Below are 22009 nucleotides of genomic sequence, written 5' to 3'. Positions count from 1 at the left end.
CTTCTACTTCACAAGAGGAACAGTTCTTACATGTTCTGTCATTAACAGGTGTTTTTGGTATTGTATATCTACCCAATTCAATTTGCAGTCTATGATTGCTGGTTCTATATCTACTCATGTTATATTTATCATTTTCGTTACAAATATTAACAAGATAATTTTCAAATTTGAAAATGTTTTTGAAAGTTCTATATGTTCTCAGTTTCTCACTGGTTTGAAGTTGTTGAAACCATCTAGATTCAAACTTACTTTTAGTAGATTTTATTATCCTTTGGATATCACCATTTTTCATAGAAACATGTAATTGAGTTAATTCTGACTCATTAGAGTTGAACATATTAAATTTCTTGAGAATATTTTTTATTGAGCTTAACCAGCAATTTTGATTATTTTCAATCATGAGTAGATTCTCTGCAAGTGCATGAGATAAAAGTTTATCACCTGTTTTATCATTTTCAAGTCTAGTCCAATATTTTAACATAGACGAAACAATATCAATATAAATTGGATATCGACCTAATTCACCATACAAGGCCAGTTTGCTTGTCTTTTTATTAACTGATAAAATATATCTACATAAAGACAAATTAAGTTTCTCCAATGGGAGATATTTATAAACTTTTTCAAATAAGTTATCATCTAAAGAGGGTTTAAACATCCCCACTATCTCGGATGCATATAAAAGTACAGGTTTGATATAGGTTTTATATGCTTGGCCTATTTAAATTTCGCGCTAGAGTTATCCCTCTTATATGACGTCACCATTATGGAGGTTCACTACTGAGAGGTGTGTACGGAAGCATAAAATTATGCTTCTTCTAAAAATATGTTGGTCATATCATTATGAGTAATGTCTAAAATTTTAAACCATATCATAATCATTCTATCTCTTATTTACCTTAACGTTTAGCTGTAAAATTAGAAAGATTACGGCACATACAGATAGTAGGTGATTTAGCTTTAGGTCCGTTTCTGTTTTTGTTTTGATCAGCTTGTAACTTTGCCTTAACCGAATTTCGTGCTGTTTTTGTAAAGCTATTGTGAAAAAAGAAACATTCGTTATAAAACCAAGGGACCTCGACACATTTCTATTATATAATATTATCCTGTCAGATTCTAAATTTCACAAAGGATGAAATGTCAAACCACAGACACAGTCGCTTGAATTTTAGTGATAAATGTATACAATATCACCTACTATATACTTTTGACTGTTTGAATTTTAGTGATGTATGCAACAGTATTTTTTTTAATTTTTTTTCATACATATATATCACTAAAATTCAAGCGACTGTGGTCAAACAGTCAACAAACAGTCAACAGGTTGGGAACAAACCCCCTGTATGGTGATTATAGGCAGTGTCTGCATGTTGGTACGAATAGTCAAATTGCCGTTCTAGGCTGCACGTACCCACATCCGGTTTTCTATTAAAATGCCATCGGATCGAGAATAAAACGTGAAATATATACGGAAATTATCGATAATATCATGAATATGGGGATTTTGTGTAGAAAGAGTGAAGAGTATGAAAAATAATATTTTCAAATTGTATTTATTAAATAATGATACATAATAAACATTGCAAAATTAAATGCACAATGATGTAAAATGAAACTGTACAGTCCCTGTAAAAGAAAAACATGATCGAAATTAATACTATTATAAAATTTAAATGAAAATTTAAAGAATAACATTTTAATAATTTAAAAATATACCCATATGATATTTTAAAATAATCTTTTAGTAAAATGTAAAACGGAAACTGAAATTTTAAAATATATAAAACTACTAAAATTAAAGCTTGAGTTTATAAAAATTAAAGAAGCAAGTAATAAATCAATTTAAACCAATTATAAAAGATTCATGTAACTGACTAGTTAAGGTTTCGAACAAATTTTACATATCCAATATGATTGTTTTGGCACAGATTTTAACCCTGCACATTTCAAATGTTGCCAGTCTAAACAGCAATCACATGCCAACGAGTCCTGATCTTGTAGGTTTTTTTTTACACTTTATACATATCCAGTGGCATGTTTTCCTTCTTTCCGTGATCTTAACTTTTAGTTGTTTCCAAGCTTCAGTGGTAAAATATTTTTTAATGCGCTGGAGGTTTACGTTTTCATCAATTGTATGAAATTTAACGCCTGATAGTTCTGTACAAATCTTTCTAATTCATTATAAGTCTGAAATGTCTTCCCTACAGTTATAATATCACTCTCTTCCATTTTAAGAATATTTACTAACTGAGAAAAAACTGTTCACTTGCCTACACTGCTAATTTTGCATAGGTACTTTTTCTGTACAAAAAATCTGTAGTACTGGAAAATTACTTTTAAAATATTATAGTACTTTTTTAGTACTTTAAATTTATTGTAATATTTAAGTACTTGTTTTGTACAGTACTTGATTTGTACTTCAAATTTTAAGTACTCAATTTGTACTTTAATTGTGTAGTACTAAATGTGTACCTCAAATATTAGGTACTCATTTTGTACCTTTATTTTGAAGTGCTTGATATGTACTTAAATTTTTAGTACAAATCAAGTACTGTAAAAAACAGGTACCTAAATATTACAATAAATTTTAAGTACTAAAAAAGTACTATATTTTAAAAGTAATTAAATTCCAGTACCACAGACTTTTTGTACAGAAAAAGTACCTATGCAAAAGTAGCAGTGTATATATATGTGTGTATATTTATAAAAATTTTGAGTAGTTTTAATCAATTTATTCACTAATTGCAACAAATTCCGTATTTATTTCACGTTTCATTCCCAATCCGACGGCATTTTATTATAAAACCGGATGTGGGTACGTGCAGCCTAGAAAGGCAATTTGACTATTCGTACCCACATGCAGGTACGCGCAGACACTGCCGTGATTATACCTGTATAGAGGGATAAAATTATCCCTCTGTAGAGGGGTATTTTTGTTTGCACTGGATTTAAAGCAAATTAGGGCAGAATGGCATTTTCTAGTTATATTGGCTATAATCTCTAGCATTATATGTATCAATATATGCACTTTACTAAAAATTGGAATAACCAGTTTTCTGCTAAAGTGACAAAACTTGCAATCTATTGTATACCTATCTGAACGCCTGATCAACATCAAAAGGAATAGTTGACCTTTAAATTTCATGTTAAATCTAACAATAGAAATTCTGTTCAGTGAGCCATAAGTGAGTAGAATTTACCTGATCATCACAGCTTTCAATCATGGTGAACAATAGATTTTATATTTAGTCAAATAAGCAGCAAACTGGGCATGTGCATATTAAACTAAGTACATCAATTGGTGCATCAACTGTTGCAGGTTACTACCATAATAAGTAGAGAATGCCATTCTGCCCTATTTTGATTTAAATCCAGTCTAAACAAAAATACCCCTCTATAGAAGGATAATTTTATCCCTCTATAGAAGGATTATCCCTCTATACAGGTATAATCACCATATAGAGGGTTTGTTCCCAACCTGGTCAAAGGTATATGTACAATATACCTTATCGCTATTTGTCCGCCATTACTGGATATCACACAGGTTCCCGAAAAATTTTGACGTAAAACAAAATATCTAACGCCACAATGAAAAAGTGATTGTTGTATGCCTCAAAATTTCAAGCGACCGGGTCAGCCGGGATTAGCGATAAGGTGTATAATATTGTAAGCTGATTTTACATAATAAACTACAATGTTTGAAAACAATAGACGTATTAACATTTGTATGAAAATTTGTGGGCCATTACGTAAAATCACACAGGTATTCATAAACTTTGACACCACATTTTAACATTGACACATAATTTAAAAATTATTATTTGTTGTGTGACGTCAGAAGGTAATTAGGAGCAGATCCAGGTCATTTGGAGACAAAAATGAGCTAAATACCAAAAATATATTTATATCTGCATCAAACATTTTCTATCATCAAACTAAGAAGTCCCAATAACAAGCGAAAAGGTATTGGCCTTACCTCCAGTCTGGGAGGTCATGGGTTCGACCAGGATGACGTCACATTAAAGATTAGAAAATTGGTATTCAAAATTGCTGCTTCTTTGCTAAACCCTGAGGTTGAATTTTGACATAAGAGAGAGCCCTGACAGACATGACAAATACATGTATCACAAATGGAGCAGAATCTGTTAACTTGTCAAGAGCACCTGCAGCATGAGTTCACCCCTGAATGAACCTGATTAATACAATTTTTTAAATACTTCTGCATTTAATTTTATCTGAATCTAGAAGCCTTAGTGATTTATTTGCCTTTTTTTATTTTAATTTAGTTCAAGATCAAAATAATTCAACTTTAAGATGGCTGCATATGGTAGAGGAGAATTTGATGGATTTTCTTCATATCAAGCCGGTTCAAGTAGAGGTACAAATGTATACTATGATTACAGTACTTATTTTAAACAAGGACGTATATACATGTACGTCCTTGTTTTAAAGAATAAAAATGTGTTTATATTTTAAGGTAAACAAATCTGGGAATGAAGCCAGAAGTCTGGTTAGTTGAATTGATTGAACATATGTAATGTAAAGTCTCTCATGCTTGTAAAATATTAAGGAAAATAAAGCATTTTATGGTACATTGTGAATACTAATTCTTGATAAATTTTCATACAATATAAAAAAGAAGATGTGATATGATTGCCAATGAGACAACTCATCCACATGAGACCAAAATGACACAGAAATTAACAACTATAGGTCACCGTAGGGCCTTCAACAATGAGCAAAGCCCATACCGCATAACTGTAAAAATATAAGAGCATATATTACAGGCATGGGAACACATTCTACTGACTCCACACAGCATGAGTAACAAACTCTGCAGTATAAAATATAAAAAAGAAGAAAATATGAGGAAATAAAATTGAAAGGTATATGAACCAAATGTAAAACACTGTTCGCATTAAGGACTATATTCATAGAAATAACTATAAAAATATAGGGGCATACATGACAGAATTCAATATCATTTTCTCATACATGTTGTGCATGTATATATTGATTGGATATGCCAGCATTGTGTGGTCATTAAAGAAAAAATAATTGTTCTTACACTTTTATAATCAACATGTTCTGATTACAAATGGGTAATTCACAGTAATGAAACAGAGTAGGGAATTGAATTAGGGATGGTACTTAGTCATGTTAGTATTGACCTTTAATATATTCAATTTGTAAATGTGAAAATGAAAATGTGTATATGTCATTTACTGTGTTCGTCTCTTGTGTACATGTCATTTACTGTGTTCGTCTCTTGTGTTATATCATGTATATTATGATGTTACAGTTGACATTTACATAAATAACAGCAAGTAAATATAAAAGTACTGTTTTTGTAAGTGTGTTGTGATTCTTTGTTATGAATACAAACACCTTTTTCATTCCACATGTAAATTTTCAAGGTGTTTAGTAAAAATTCATTCCTAAAAACATTATGATTTTACAGGTCCTGAAGGAGGAAGTGAATTTAACCGATTGTCAAATACTGTTGGAAGTAATATACAGAAAATAACACAGAATGGTGAGTAAACATCAGCAGATTGTCTAGTACTATTACAAGTATACATATATATTATACAGCAAACAAATAGATATCCAGTAGAATCTGTAGGATGAGCCATGAATCATTCACCCATCAAATCACCAATTAAAAGGATAAACAGATAAAACATGTAAAAAGGCTACAATAAGTTAATTTATACTGGTAATTTGTTTGTATAAATTTTCTTAAGTCTATACAGATTATATTATTTTCATCCATATATCAACCTGATTCTTCAGGGATAAATTAACAAATGGTCCTAGAAATTGATCTCACATAAGTGTATAAATAAAGGCAACAGTAGTATACCGCTGTTCGAAATTCATAAATCAATAAAGAAAAACCAAAACTGAGGGAAACATATCAAATATAAGAGGAGAACTACGACACAACAGAAACACAACATTAAAATGAAACACACACAGAAACGAACTATAATATAACAATGGCCATTTCCTGACTTGGAACAGGGCATTTTAAGAAAAAAATGGTGGGTTGAACCTGGTTTTATGGCATGCCAAACCTAAACCTTTTGTAAGGCATGACTTAAGGATGTCAAGTTGGTCTCTAAATTTTGGTCACAGATATTCTATTCTAAGAAAACTGACCTTAAAGATTGAGATAAGCTATATATTGATGTCAATAACTGGGTCAAAAGAAAATAGGAAAGCTCATTAAAAACCCTGCTGAATCTAAGGCAAAGTTCTTGGTTTCAACATGTTGAGTTGAGACTCCCTATAATTAATATAAATGTTATTTTGACAGTATCACAGATCCAGAGACTTGTTGGTGTTATTGGAACTTCACAAGACTCTCTAGACTTCCTATATTTAATATAAATGTTATTTTGACAGTATCACAGATCCAGAGGCTTGTTGGTGTTATTGGAACTTCACAAGACTCTCTAGACTCCCTATAATTAATATAAATGTTATTTTGACAGTATCACAGATCCAGAGACTTGTTGGTGTTATTGGAACTTCACAAGACTCTCAAGACTTCCTATATTTAATATAAATGTTATTTTGACAGTATCACAGATCCAGAGGCTTGTTGGTGTTATTGGAACTTCACAAGACTCTCTAGACTCCCTATAATTAATATAAATGTTATTTTGACAGTATCACAGATCCAGAGACTTGTTGGTGTTATTGGAACTTCACAAGACTCTCTAGACTTCCTATATTTAATATAAATGTTATTTTGACAGTATCACAGATCCAGAGACTTGTTGGTGTTATTGGAACTTCACAAGACTCTCTAGACTTCCTATATTTAATATAAATGTTATTTTGACAGTATCACAGATCCAGAGGCTTGTTGGTGTTATTGGAACTTCACAAGACTCTCTAGACTCCCTATAATTAATATAAATGTTATTTTGACAGTATCACAGATCCAGAGACTTGTTGGTGTTATTGGAACTTCACAAGACTCTCAAGACTTCCTATATTTAATATAAATGTTATTTTGACAGTATCACAGATCCAGAGGCTTGTTGGTGTTATTGGAACTTCACAAGACTCTCTAGACTCCCTATAATTAATATAAATGTTATTTTGACAGTATCACAGATCCAGAGACTTGTTGGTGTTATTGGAACTTCACAAGACTCTCTAGACTTCCTATATTTAATATAAATGTTATTTTGACAGTATCACAGATCCAGAGACTTGTTGGTGTTATTGGAACTTCACAAGACTCTCTAGACTTCCTATATTTAATATAAATGTTATTTTGACAGTATCACAGATCCAGAGACTTGTTGGTGTTATTGGAACTTCACAAGACTCTCTAGACTTCCTATATTTAATATAAATGTTATTTTGACAGTATCACAGATCCAGAGGCTTGTTGGTGTTATTGGAACTTCACAAGACTCTCTAGACTCCCTATAATTAATATAAATGTTATTTTGACAGTATCACAGATCCAGAGACTTGTTGGTGTTATTGGAACTTCACAAGACTCTCTAGACTTCCTATATTTAATATAAATGTTATTTTGACAGTATCACAGATCCAGAGACTTGTTGGTGTTATTGGAACTTCACAAGACTCTCAAGACTTCCTATATTTAATATAAATGTTATTTTGACAGTATCACAGATCCAGAGGCTTGTTGGTGTTATTGGAACTTCACAAGACTCTCTAGACTCCCTATAATTAATATAAATGTTATTTTGACAGTATCACAGATCCAGAGACTTGTTGGTGTTATTGGAACTTCACAAGACTCTCTAGACTTCCTATATTTAATATAAATGTTATTTTGACAGTATCACAGATCCAGAGACTTGTTGGTGTTATTGGAACTTCACAAGACTCTCTAGACTTCCTATATTTAATATAAATGTTATTTTGACAGTATCACAGATCCAGAGACTTGTTGGTGTTATTGGAACTTCACAAGACTCTCTAGACTTCCTATATTTAATATAAATGTTATTTTGACAGTATCACAGATCCAGAGACTTGTTGGTGTTATTGGAACTTCACAAGACTCTCTAGACTTCCTATATTTAATATAAATGTTATTTTGACAGTATCACAGATCCAGAGGCTTGTTGGTGTTATTGGAACTTCACAAGACTCTCTAGACTCCCTATAATTAATATAAATGTTATTTTGACAGTATCACAGATCCAGAGACTTGTTGGTGTTATTGGAACTTCACAAGACTCTCAAGACTTCCTATATTTAATATAAATGTTATTTTGACAGTATCACAGATCCAGAGGCTTGTTGGTGTTATTGGAACTTCACAAGACTCTCTAGACTCCCTATAATTAATATAAATGTTATTTTGACAGTATCACAGATCCAGAGACTTGTTGGTGTTATTGGAACTTCACAAGACTCTCTAGACTTCCTATATTTAATATAAATGTTATTTTGACAGTATCACAGATCCAGAGACTTGTTGGTGTTATTGGAACTTCACAAGACTCTCTAGACTTCCTATATTTAATATAAATGTTATTTTGACAGTATCACAGATCCAGAGACTTGTTGGTGTTATTGGAACTTCACAAGACTCTCTAGACTTCCTATATTTTATATAAATGTTATTTTGACAGTATCACAGATCCAGAGACTTGTTGGTGTTATTGGAACTTCACAAGACTCTCTAGACTTCCTATATTTTATATAAATGTTATTTTGACAGTATCACAGATCCAGAGACTTGTTGGTGTTATTGGAACTTCACAAGACTCTCTAGACTTCCTATATTTAATATAAATGTTATTTTGACAGTATCACAGATCCAGAGACTTGTTGGTGTTATTGGAACTTCACAAGACTCTCTAGACTTCCTATATTTTATATAAATGTTATTTTGACAGTATCACAGATCCAGAGACTTGTTGGTGTTATTGGAACTTCACAAGACTCTCTAGACTCCCTATAATTAATATAAATGTTATTTTGACAGTATCACAGATCCAGAGACTTGTTGGTGTTATTGGAACTTCACAAGACTCTCTAGACTTCCTATATTTTATATAAATGTTATTTTGACAGTATCACAGATCCAGAGACTTGTTGGTGTTATTGGAACTTCACAAGACTCTCTAGACTTCCTATATTTTATATAAATGTTATTTTGACAGTATCACAGATCCAGAGACTTGTTGGTGTTATTGGAACTTCACAAGACTCTCTAGACTTCCTATATTTAATATAAATGTTATTTTGACAGTATCACAGATCCAGAGACTTGTTGGTGTTATTGGAACTTCACAAGACTCTCTAGACTTCCTATATTTTATATAAATGTTATTTTGACAGTATCACAGATCCAGAGACTTGTTGGTGTTATTGGAACTTCACAAGACTCTCTAGACTTCCTATATTTAATATAAATGTTATTTTGACAGTATCACAGATCCAGAGACTTGTTGGTGTTATTGGAACTTCACAAGACTCTCTAGACTTCCTATATTTTATATAAATGTTATTTTGACAGTATCACAGATCCAGAGACTTGTTGGTGTTATTGGAACTTCACAAGACTCTCTAGACTCCCTATAATTAATATAAATGTTATTTTGACAGTATCACAGATCCAGAGACTTGTTGGTGTTATTGGAACTTCACAAGACTCTCTAGACTTCCTATATTTAATATAAATGTTATTTTGACAGTATCACAGATCCAGAGACTTGTTGGTGTTATTGGAACTTCACAAGACTCTCTAGACTCCCTATAATTAATATAAATGTTATTTTGACAGTATCACAGATCCAGAGACTTGTTGGTGTTATTGGAACTTCACAAGACTCTCTAGACTTCCTATATTTAATATAAATGTTATTTTGACAGTATCACAGATCCAGAGACTTGTTGGTGTTATTGGAACTTCACAAGACTCTCTAGACTTCCTATATTTAATATAAATGTTATTTTGACAGTATCACAGATCCAGAGACTTGTTGGTGTTATTGGAACTTCACAAGACTCTCTAGACTCCCTATAATTAATATAAATGTTATTTTGACAGTATCACAGATCCAGAGACTTGTTGGTGTTATTGGAACTTCACAAGACTCTCTAGACTTCCTATATTTTATATAAATGTTATTTTGACAGTATCACAGATCCAGAGACTTGTTGGTGTTATTGGAACTTCACAAGACTCTCTAGACTCCCTATAATTAATATAAATGTTATTTTGACAGTATCACAGATCCAGAGACTTGTTGGTGTTATTGGAACTTCACAAGACTCTCTAGACTTCCTATATTTAATATAAATGTTATTTTGACAGTATCACAGATCCAGAGACTTGTTGGTGTTATTGGAACTTCACAAGACTCTCTAGACTCCCTATAATTAATATAAATGTTATTTTGACAGTATCACAGATCCAGAGACTTGTTGGTGTTATTGGAACTTCACAAGACTCTCTAGACTTCCTATATTTTATATAAATGTTATTTTGACAGTATCACAGATCCAGAGACTTGTTGGTGTTATTGGAACTTCACAAGACTCTCTAGACTCCCTATAATTAATATAAATGTTATTTTGACAGTATCACAGATCCAGAGGCTTGTTGGTGTTATTGGAACTTCACAAGACTCTCTAGACTTCCTATATTTAATATAAATGTTATTTTGACAGTATCACAGATCCAGAGACTTGTTGGTGTTATTGGAACTTCACAAGACTCTCTAGACTCCCTATAATTAATATAAATGTTATTTTGACAGTATCACAGATCCAGAGACTTGTTGGTGTTATTGGAACTTCACAAGACTCCCAAGACTCCAGAGATAGAGTGTAAGATACTTCAGTAGTTATATATAGTCGTAGGATACTTTAGTAGTTATAGTCGTAGGATACTTTAGTAGTTATAGTCGTAGGATACTTTAGTAGTTATAGTCGTAGGATACTTTAGTAGTTATAGTCGTAGGATACTTTAGTAGTTATAGTCGTAGGATACTTTAGTAGTTATAGTCGTAGGATACTTTAGTAGTTATAGTCGTAGGATACTTTAGTAGTTATAGTCGTAGGATACTTTAGTAGTTATAGTCGTAGGATACTTTAGTAGTTATAGTCGTAGGATACTTTAGTAGTTATAGTCGTAGGATACTTTAGTAGTTATAGTCGTAGGATACTTTAGTAGTTATAGTCGTAGGATACTTTAGTAGTTATAGTCGTAGGATACTTCAAATAAAAGAACAAAATTGAAAATACTCATCAGCAGCTAATTCCAAAGTATAATATGGAGTGTGCCAAATTTTGGATTTGATAATCCACAATTTTTAGTGCTAACCATCAATGAATTATAAATTTTAGATGGCTATCTTAATTGCTGAATTCAGAACATCATAGTTTTGACAAAACACAAAAAATTGACATACTCAGTACAATGTCTATAAAAATACCACATACAGTGATGGGAGTTTTATCAATATTAAAACTGATATATTATTTTTTAGGCATCAGCTGACTCATTACACCAACCAACTAGCCAAAGAAACAAATGTAGATCTGAAGTCATTTGCAAGATTGCATGTATCACCCTCAGATCAGGTAAATAGTTGTTATACTTCTTACGTATTGTTATTACAAATTTAAATTACTGATCCCTTCAACCAAACCATGTGGAGGATGTGGAAATACTTCAGACAGTCAATTTGTTTTATTCATTCTCTTCTCTCCTGATTTAATGAAATTTATTTCAAAGGTTTTCTTTAATATTTCAGATCAATAGATTGGAAATCAGTGCAAATCAATTGTTTTTAAGGAGATGGCAAGTTTGAATTGTAAATAAGGTGAAAAATCAAAATCATCAACAATATTTTGGCTTTTAAAATTGATTTAATACCTACCACATTTTATCAATACAATATTTCCCCTTGGATATGTATATAGTATGAAAAGGCTTACATTTCTCAGTGTACATCAGCAATGTGTATAAAACATGTATGATAATCAACTATGTTTAATTATTTTCAAGGGATCTAAGTAATAAAGAAACATTTATGGACAGGTGATTTGTACAAACAATAGTTTTACATTTTATATTTGACTATTTTCATGCATCAACATAAGTGCATGGTACAGGTAAATAAAGGTTACTTTACTCTAAGGTAAATAAAGTTTGGTGATTATTTAGTTCTTTCAGCTTTATAATCTGTTCACTAAATTGAAATAACTTATTTTAATTAAGTCAAAATGGAAGATGCAGAAAGACCGATATACAGAAGAATTTAGTAATGCATTAACCAACTTCCAGACGACACAAAGGACTGCTGCAGAAAAGGAGAAAGCAAGTGTAGCCAGAGCAAGGGCTCATTCATCAACAACAAAGGTACTATTTATTGTTTAAATCATAATTTATATTGATTTTACCGCATATTTTACCACAATTGGTAGGGATATGAATTTAACACAATTTGTATACTGATTTTATTAGACTTTTTGTTAAATCTGAAAATGAAAAATTGACATACACTGTGTACAAGTAGTAAACTAGATAACAAAATATTGTGTACAAGTAGTAAACTAGATAACAAAATATTATGTATATAGATATGAGAAGATGTGGTATAAGTGCCAATGAGAAAACTCTCTATCCAAGTCATAATTTGTAAAAGTAAACCTTTATAGGTCAAAGAACATTCTTCAATATGAAGCCTTGGCTTACACCAAACAGCAAGCTATGAATGGCCCCCAAAATGACAAGTGTAAAACTCTTCAAACAGAAAACCAACGGTCTTATCTATATAAAAAAAACAAGAAATGAGAAACATTTATTAACCCATCAATTAACGACATCCACTGAATATCAGGCTCCTGACTTATGACAGATGCAAACAAATGCAGTGGGTTTAAAGGTTTTAATAGGTACCATTCTTACTCTTACCTGGAACAATAGAGCTATATATAAACTTTAGTTATGAACTTGTGAAAATGTTGTTTATATTTTAGATAATGGAATTTAAGAAAAGACAAATACTGATAAATGTATTTTGATAATTTGTGAGCATTTGTAACTTTTGTTTTTTTACTTACAATTCTTTATAATTTGTATTGTTCTATATATAAATATATGTCTAACTAAATAAATATTGATTTGATTTCAGTATCCATTTGAAGATGAACCACAGGAAGATTTTACTTCACCTGGGTAAGTTTAAAGAATGTATTTATATCGTTTTGTTGGTCGCTCTTTATGTTTGTAGAATTTTTAGGATTATAATTTATTTTTCTATAGGCCAAAACATGTAATGTTGTTATGTTACTAATTTTCTCATCACATAAAGAAAGATAATTTGCAATCAGTCAAGACATTATTAATTGTATTTGACTCTGGGTTCATAAATATTTGGATGAAATACAGAACACATGGGTTTAAAGATAAATTATCAATTGTAAATTTGAAATAAGATTGTCACATTTTCATAAAGTTTCAAGTATAGATACAAAGATGAACTCTTACAGGAGCATACAGAGTCACAAGTACATTTAAAAAGCTAATTAAATCTTGTATTCAAAATTCCAATAGCAAATTAATTCTCAAAAATAAAATGTGATGTCAGCTGATTTATTATTATAACCTCTACTTTAACTCTAACCTGATTTACTGATTACCATGGTTGTTTTACTGTTTCAGTTATGTATTTTTTTTGTATATACTATTTTCAGATTTTCGCAAACAAAACAAGTGTTAGTAATGGAGGAAGATGTTGATTTAGAAATGATTCAGGAAAGAGAAAATGCAATTAAACAGTTAGAGGTTAGTAAATAAATCTTTCTCATAAATAAATATATCATACTGATTACTGCAAGGAAGTCAAATCTATTTAAAAAACATATGTATTCCCTGTTGCATACCTCCAAAAAAGTAGTGTCGGTTGGTCAGATCTTTATTTTTTTTCTGAGATCTCATCATGAAATTCCTTGATCAGATGTTTTTAAAAAATGTTTAAAATTGGTAAACTGACATGGACATTTGTTTATCCTGTTTATGGTCGGATTTCATCAGCCAAACCAAGCACACTAATTAGAAAAAGCTTTTTGTTTCTGATCATAGTGAAATTTAAAGTTTTTTGGAATTACAGCTAAAGCCTATAGATTAGGGTCAGTCTGGAAAGACACTTTTTTTTTAAATACTATTGATTAATGAGACTAGTGCAATCAGGTTATGTCTATAAGTCTGTGCATTTGATTGTGTTTGGAATTGAAACAAAGATTTTCCAACAATCATAGATATAATTCTGATATATCAATTTATTGTATCTCTTTCAGCGTGATATAACAGATGTCAACCACATCTTTAAAGATCTTGGTATGCTGGTCCATGAACAAGGTGATATGTTAGGTGAGTATTGATAGAGTTACTTCCCCTGATTCTTATTTATGTTTTATCAATGAACATTTGTTACATGCTATTTCAATCTAATCTTTAAAAATTTTCATATCATGGTCCAAGCTATATATTCAGTAAGAATAAATAAAGAAAAAGAGTTATGTCCATTTACCATAGTCTTGGTACAAAATAGTACATACTGTGAAAGTACTTTAATTTTTGGGTATCAATTTTCGTGGATTGAGCAATATTTACATGTTCATGGGTTTTTAAATTTGTGGATTTTAGTTTTAGTTTTCTAAATTAAAGCCTTTATAAACACGAAGGTTACAAATAGTCTGGATTGAAGGAAATTGCAAAGTAAACATTGACCCGTGTAAATCGTAGTGATAACACTAATTAACCAATGATAAAGTGATCAACAGATTAAAGACCAATCAAAGGTGTTAATTAGGCAATAAACATGTCACCTAGATTAAACTGCTACTGAAGTATTCTCAGATTTGGCGTGATCCAATATATTCTCTACATCATATCAGTAGTCAAATCTACAGATGGCGATCTTTCCGTGTCTTGATTTGGATAATGGTTGTTTTATTTCATTGGACACTAATACACTTGGATAAAGTCATCCACGAAAACCACGAAGATTGGTACCACACGAATAAAAGTACTTTCACAGTATGAGAAGATGTGGTATGAGACCCAATGAGACATCTCTCTATCCAAGTCACAATTTGTAAAATTAAACCATAATAGGTCAAAGTACAGACTTCAATATATTACATATATATGCTTTATATGACAGAATGATCTAAATCATAACTTAGATCACTGGTCTATAAACAAGGTGATAGGCAAGCATAAGGCAAGTATTGAAAATGGATAGGGTTGTCTCTCCCTAAATATGAAAATTATATTATTGCTGACTTCAAGAGATGTTTATATAACAGATAACGTGTTTCTCAATTATATTCCATTACTGTATTCAACAAATAAAAGGGAGAAACATGGAATCCTTCCTCGTTTATATTACAGATAGTATAGAAGCTAATGTAGAGACAGCACAAATACAAGTCCATGAAGGCAATAAACAACTAGCTAGTGCTTCAACATATCAGGTATGATATAGACATGCTTTACTTTTCTTGTCAGGTTTCCACTTATTACAATTTATTATTCTTTCTTTACTTTCTCCGACAATACATTTATGTTTTATCCAAATGCTCATAAGATTTTGGTTGCTCTAGTTTCCTGTTCAATTTTTATTTGTTTAATGGATTTTTTATTTATTATCATGTAAGAGCTTCAAAAAGGGTTATTTTTCAATCATATAATTTTGAAAATATTACATTATGGGTTTTTATCAGGGAAAACCAAACCAAAAGCAACATATATGAGTAAGATGATGAAAGTCTGTTGTCCTACAACACAGAATGAATTGCTTCTCTCTGGAGTTATAGATAAAAAAAAATAAAAAAGATGAAACAAAATTATGTTAACACTAATTATTTTAAATCAAAATGAAGTTGAGATCAAATTTAAGTCATTTATGCAGTACCCTAAGGTACAGACCAAAGACACCAAAGAACAAGTGTCTGTACTACAGAAAAAACATCAGGACAAGATATTTCTGTAGTTGGTAAGAGCAGCAATCCAGATCAGGGGTATATATCTGAAGTCATTCAGAATAGTACTCAAGATCAGGGGGAGAAAGGTTCCCAAAGGGTAAGGGGTTTTCACTCCTTCATTCATACATATATGCAACTATTTTCTTGTCATATTTATAAACTGTTTAGAGAAGGATCTCTTGTAAAACTTTGCTCTTGGAAATGAACTGACACTTTTTGCATGACACCTAGTCTAGCATACTGAAAATTTTAGAACTGTCTACAACTACAATGTCCTGGACAGTTGGTCCTCTATTAACCCTTTATTATATTGGTGTATATTTGGGATGATAGACAAGATGGACAATCCATGTTTTATATAGACTCCTCGTCGACTAATGTTTCTGTTGGACCTTACTGTTGTCCTTGAATTCTATTATTCAATGTTTCTATTGGACCTTACTGTTGTCCTTGAATTCTATTATTCAATGTTTCTGTTGGACCTTACTGTTGTCCTTGAATTCTATTATTCAATGTTTCTGTTGGACCTTACTGTTGTCCTTGAATTCTATTATTCAATGTTTCTGTTGGACCTTACTGTTGTCCTTGAATTCTATTATTCAATGTTTCTGTTGGACCTTACTGTTGTCCTTGAATTCTATTATTCAATGTTTCTGTTGGACCTTACTGTTGTCCTTGAATTCTATTATTCAATGTTTCTGTTGGACCTTACTGTTGTCCTTGAATTCTATTATTCAATGTTTCTGTTGGACCTTACTGTTGTCCTTGAATTCTATTATTCAATGTTTCTGTTGGACCTTACTGTTGTCCTTGAATTCTATTATTCAATGTTTCTGTTGGACCTTACTGTTGTCCTTGAATTCTATTATTCAATGTTTCTGTTGGACCTTACTGTTGTCCTTGAATTCTATTATTCAATGTTTCTGTTGGACCTTACTGTTGTCCTTGAATTCTATTATTCAATGTTTCTGTTGGACCTTACTGTTGTCCTTGAATTCTATTATTCAATGTTTCTGTTGGACCTTACTGTTGTCCTTGAATTCTATTATTCAATGTTTCTGTTGGACCTTACTGTTGTCCTTGAATTCTATTATTCAATGTTTCTGTTGGACCTTACTGTTGTCCTTGAATTCTATTATTCAATGTTTCTGTTGGACCTTACTGTTGTCCTTGAATTCTATTATTCAATCATCAAGCACACAAAATGTGGAAAGATTTTTTTGTTAAATAAACCCTCTGTAACTAGGAGTAATGGTCCAATTATATTAAATATTGTGTAGAATCTTTGTACATGTCTATTTGTTAGGGTTTAGCTGACTATTACAGATAGGTTCATACGTGGCGTTTGAAGGTGTGATAGTTGTGCTGACCTGTCATTTGCATGATGTACATCCAGTATTTCTGGATAATATTTTCCTATGATGGAGATTGGGTTATGGGTCAATGACACAGAAACCCAGCTACACAGATAAAACAAAAGATATATAGAATTTCTAGATACAATCTGTCAAGCTTGTAATCTTCCAGAGTGTTAAATGATTTGTGAATGAATTATACAGAAACTATATAAAATTGCAATCCATCAAACCATTTTCTGCCATTTTAAGAACAAACACTTCTGCTTGATTTATGGTAATATACCAGTGCACAGTAAGACAATATGGTTTTCAACATGACGAACATTTGGCTTATATTTTTGTATGTAAGAATATTATCATTGTTCATATGGCTGTCTTACATTCATTTGAATTATACTTATTTTGTTTGTTTTTATTTCTGTATTTTTAGTTTGATCTATTTATTTATTTCTTTGGTTTTTATTTGAACCTATTTATTTATTTCCTTGTTTGATAAAACTGTTTACTTATTTCTGTCTGTTTATTTTTGCATGTCAGTTGAAGCACTTGTTTATTTCAGAGTAAGGCACGAAGAAAAAAATGTGTTTGCCTGGTTATAGTGTTTGTTATAATAGCAGTTGTAGCAATTATATTAATTGTAACATTAAAGAAGTAATCAGGTAGGGATATATAAATCTGGTACAGTGTAAAAAAACAGGATTATTGGCTGATTTAAAAGAAAAAAAATGTTTTGCTTTATTTGAACACATTTTGTTTTGTTTACTTATACAGTTGCTTGATAGCACACATCTCTGGGAACTGGGGATTCATATCAATTGTCATGGATTGAGGAAAACTTGCATTTTGTGGAATCTCTGCATACAAAGCCAATAGAAAATAGTAATTTGTTGAACATTTGATTATGTGGTTCACAAGTTCCCATGAAACCTCCATTAATTGATATCTAATGAAGAATTATGAATCCAAAGTATAATGATTTTGTTGGTATTGGAAGACAAAACATGTTTCAAGAAAATAGTGGCCTACCATTTTATATTTGACACATAATAAGCTTTATATATATATAAAAAAGTTAAACAACATTTTTGTGATTCGTTTCTTAAATCACACAATTATTTTGGATTAGAAAAAGACAAAACTAGTACTGGTATTTAAGAATAATGAAACTTAATTCTTTTCTGTTTGTAGAAGAAAAGCAGAAGGAAGAAGTGTATAATTATTGTAATTCTCTTGGTTGTTCTAATATTCCTCATTCTTATCATCTGGGCTGCTACAAAAACAGACTAACTTTACCAAGGGAAGTAACTACAAACAGTCTGCACACAACGATACCCATGTCAAACAGTGAGGATACAGCTTTGTCAAGAATTACGTTAATATTTTGTCAAAAAGAAATTCCAATATATTACCAAGAAGTATCAAAATATCTGCAGGTTTAAATAAAAACAATGTTTGTTAAGCTTTTAATTTTCAAATGTACTGATTTAGTGTAATAGAAAAGGTTTCATATGTCATTTATAATTTATTAAATAGGATTTACATATAACACTGGATGTTCTGTTAAAGCAAAAAGTTGGCAAACTTTTATATAAAATGTAAGAAAAATGTTGTGGTATATCGGCCATTGACATTTATTTAACAAATGTTGATCTTGTTCACTTTGTTTAAATGAAGTGTTTTAAGTTCATTTGTCGCAAAAAATTACCTTGTACCTTTGTCTATAGAATAGGAGTTCAAAACTAATGATATTTTTGGGCTATCAGAAGATTATTATCTTTACAATGTTAGTTACCCACCTTAGTTTGTGGTTTTTACATTGCATTTATTCAAATTATAACTCAGTTATTGAAATAAGACATGAATTGAAATTTTGTCTTTGCAATACTATATTTTGTTTAATCAGTGCATCTGTGGTCAAGTGGTCTAAATAATTTATCTACAGCAATAACTAGTCTGTCAATAAGAAGTTGTCAGCTCTAACCCAGCTTATAGTAATTGTGTAGACTCATATCTTGATTGACTAGGATTGTGAGTTCTAACCCAGCTCATAGTAATTGTGTAGACCTACAGCAATAACTAGTCTGTCAATACGAAGTTGTGAGTTCTAACCCAGCTCAAGAAGTTGTGAGTTCTAACCCAGCTCATAGTAATTGTGTAGACTCCTATCTTGATTGACTAGGATTGTGAGTTCTAACCCAGCTCATAGTTATTGTGTAGACCTACAGCAATAACTAGTCTGTCAATAAGAAGTTGTGAGTTCTAACCCAGCTCATAGTAATTGTGTAGACTCATATCTTGATTGACTAGGATTGACAGTTTTCTGACCAAAGGTCAGTGATTCTCTCTAGGTTATTCTGCTTCATCCACCAAGTAGTGCCCGCCATGAGGAACCGATCCATACTGAGATAGGTGCTAAACACCATCCATCAGTCAATTGTTAAATTCAGTTTTTAAATTGTTGTAAAAGAACACCTTGACCATTCTCTATAATGATGGTAGCCTGCGTGAACAATGCCACAGATCATGATAGATTATTTTGTTTATTTATAGAACACATTGTTACCATTATTATATATTGTTTTAAGACGGATATCATATAGAATGTCAATAAACTTATTTTTGTGTGTGAATGTCATATGAAGTTTTGTATCTAGCATATAAACTGTTCTCTACCTATTTAATTTTGTGTGTGATGTGATAGTATCATATTTCATCTTTTTCTTAGAACTGTACGACAATTTTATGATTTTTTGTGTTGACCTACAAATTATAGTAACGATTAGTAGTAAACAGAACAGTATGAATATTCAGCTTGAAAGGGAAATTCATAAAATGGAATTATTGTGAAAATACAATCTCTGTTGGGTTTTGATTCATTTAAAGTTTAGATTAGTTAAGTGTAAGTCTTTGACAAACTAGATTTGAAAACAAATTAAAGTTGTAATCAAAATTCATAGCTAAATAACCTCATTTAAATCACATCCCTTATTGTATCATTGCAAACTAGTCTATGACAGCTTTTATGGGCTTTGAGACTTAAGTAATTTCAGTTTTTATTACCAAAGTCTGTAGCTTTAAAAGACAAAAACACAAAATTATACTGAAAGTATTCTATTTAAGTGCCAGTCTTTAAATGGTGAATAAAAGGAGATGTTTGGAATATGTACTAGCTTTAGTAACCATTTTAACCAAACTGAATCAGTATGTCAGATTGATGATGATGGTCATTATTGTTTCCAGTGTAGTTATTTTAATAATTAATATTCATGCTATAATTTAACTATTAGCCTGAGTACAATAAGAAATTAAGCCAAGACTTATACCAGATACAAGTTTTAAAATAACCCTATAATTTATATCCTTAACAGGTACTTTTTGTAACTTGAGATATATGATTTCCCTAACAGGTACTATTTGTAACTTGAGATATATGATTTCCCTAACAGGTACTATTTGTAACTTGAGATATAGGTACTTTTTGTAACTAGAGATATATGATTTCCCCAACAGGTACTTTTTGTAACTTGAGATATATGATTTCCCTAACAGGTACTTTTTGTAACTTGAGATATATGATTTCCCTAACAGGTACTTTTTGTAACTTGAGATATATGATTTCCCCAACAGGTACTTTTTGTAACTTGAGATATATGATTTCCCTAACAGGTACTTTTTGTAACTTGAGATATATGATTTCCCTAACAGGTACTTTTTGAGATATATGATTGACATTCCTAGTTATGAATGAGTATGATTGGTGCAATATGTCTGTATGTTAAATGTTAGGTAATTATATCAATACACATTTGGTTGTTATTATGTTTTGTTATAGACTGTATAAAATAAATGTGATATACTGTCTAGTTACTTTCTTATCAGGCCATCTACTTGTCACATTGTCATCATCTGCAGTGGCGGATGCAGGAATTTTCGAAAGGGGGGGTGCTAGCCCAGGGCAAAGGGGGGGTGCAGGGGGGTGCAAAATTGTCCCGATTCAAATGCATTGATCGGCCAAAATAAAGGGGGGGTGCAGACCCCCGGAACCCCCCCTCTGGATCCGCCACTGATCTGTCCTAGGTGTTATTACCTTTTGTATGCCCCACCTACAATAGTAACGGGGCATTATGTTTTCTTGTCTGTGCGTTCGTTTGTTCGTTCGTCAGTGCATCCAGCTTCATGTTAAAAGTTTTTGATGAATTTGAAGTCCAATCAACTTGAAACTTAGTACACATGTTCCTTATGACATGATCTTTCTAATGTTAGTGCTAAATTTAATTTTTGACCCCAATATCATGGTCCACTGAACATAGAAAATGATAGTGCAAGTTTCAGGTTAAAGTTTTTGGACAAGGTAGTTTTTGATGAAGTTGAAGTCCAATCAACTTGAAATTTGATACACATGTTTCCTACATGAAATTTCTAATTTTAATACCAAATAAGATATTTTATCCCAAATTCACGGTCCACTGAACATGGAAAATGATAGTGCAACTGGGGCATCCGTTTACTTTGGACACATTCTTGTTATAACTTTAATTTGTTGCAATCAAAAGGAAAACACAGTCAGTAGGGTCAATTTTGAATTGTGGTTGATCCTTTGTCTCAAAGAAGTGCTAAAATAACTAGTCATATTTATTTAG

General features: G+C 31.4%; 1 protein-coding gene across 20 annotated transcripts; it reads left to right on the top strand.

The window, feature by feature from the left end:
* The first annotated feature begins 702 nt into the window (after positions 1–702).
* Positions 703–21228, top strand: LOC139504663 (syntaxin-7-like). Of its 20 annotated transcripts, none has more exons than XR_011659346.1 (13): positions 703–787; positions 4287–4378; positions 5462–5536; positions 10773–10842; positions 11505–11598; positions 12239–12379; positions 13155–13198; positions 13717–13807; positions 14320–14392; positions 15419–15501; positions 18558–20815; positions 20880–21035; positions 21075–21228. XR_011659346.1 is itself a non-coding variant. In XM_071294713.1 (12 exons), the coding sequence occupies exons 2-11, from the start codon at positions 4315–4317 to the stop codon at positions 18022–18024; spliced, it is 831 nt and encodes a 276-aa protein (XP_071150814.1). In that variant the 5' UTR covers positions 703–787; positions 4287–4314; the 3' UTR covers positions 18025–18028; positions 18558–21228. The 20 variants fall into 20 exon arrangements, 4 of the variants coding, with proteins under 4 accessions (XP_071150814.1, XP_071150805.1, XP_071150820.1 ...); XR_011659347.1 differs by adding an exon at positions 17929–18028 and having other exon boundaries at positions 18558–19042; positions 19171–21228; XR_011659356.1 differs by adding an exon at positions 17929–18028 and having other exon boundaries at positions 18558–19552; positions 19677–21228.
* The last annotated feature ends 781 nt before the right edge of the window (positions 21229–22009 follow it).

Source organism: Mytilus edulis, chromosome 1 (genome assembly GCF_963676685.1).
Source record: "Mytilus edulis chromosome 1, xbMytEdul2.2, whole genome shotgun sequence".
NCBI classification, from domain to species: domain Eukaryota; kingdom Metazoa; phylum Mollusca; class Bivalvia; order Mytilida; family Mytilidae; genus Mytilus; species Mytilus edulis.
The sequence above is the reverse complement of the archived record's forward strand: the minus strand, read 5'-3'. Positions and strand labels throughout refer to the sequence as shown.

Bases quoted from the DNA above. Each gene is read 5' to 3' on its own strand.
- LOC139504663 (XM_071294704.1), top strand. From the start codon at position 4,315: ATGGCTGCATATGGTAGAGGAGAATTTGATGGATTTTCTTCATATCAA. The intron at 4,379-5,461 runs GTACAAATGTAT...ATGATTTTACAG, and splicing joins TCAAGCCGGTTCAAGTAGAG to GTCCTGAAGGAGGAAGTGAA. The intron at 13,808-14,319 runs GTTAGTAAATAA...TATCTCTTTCAG, and splicing joins ATGCAATTAAACAGTTAGAG to CGTGATATAACAGATGTCAA.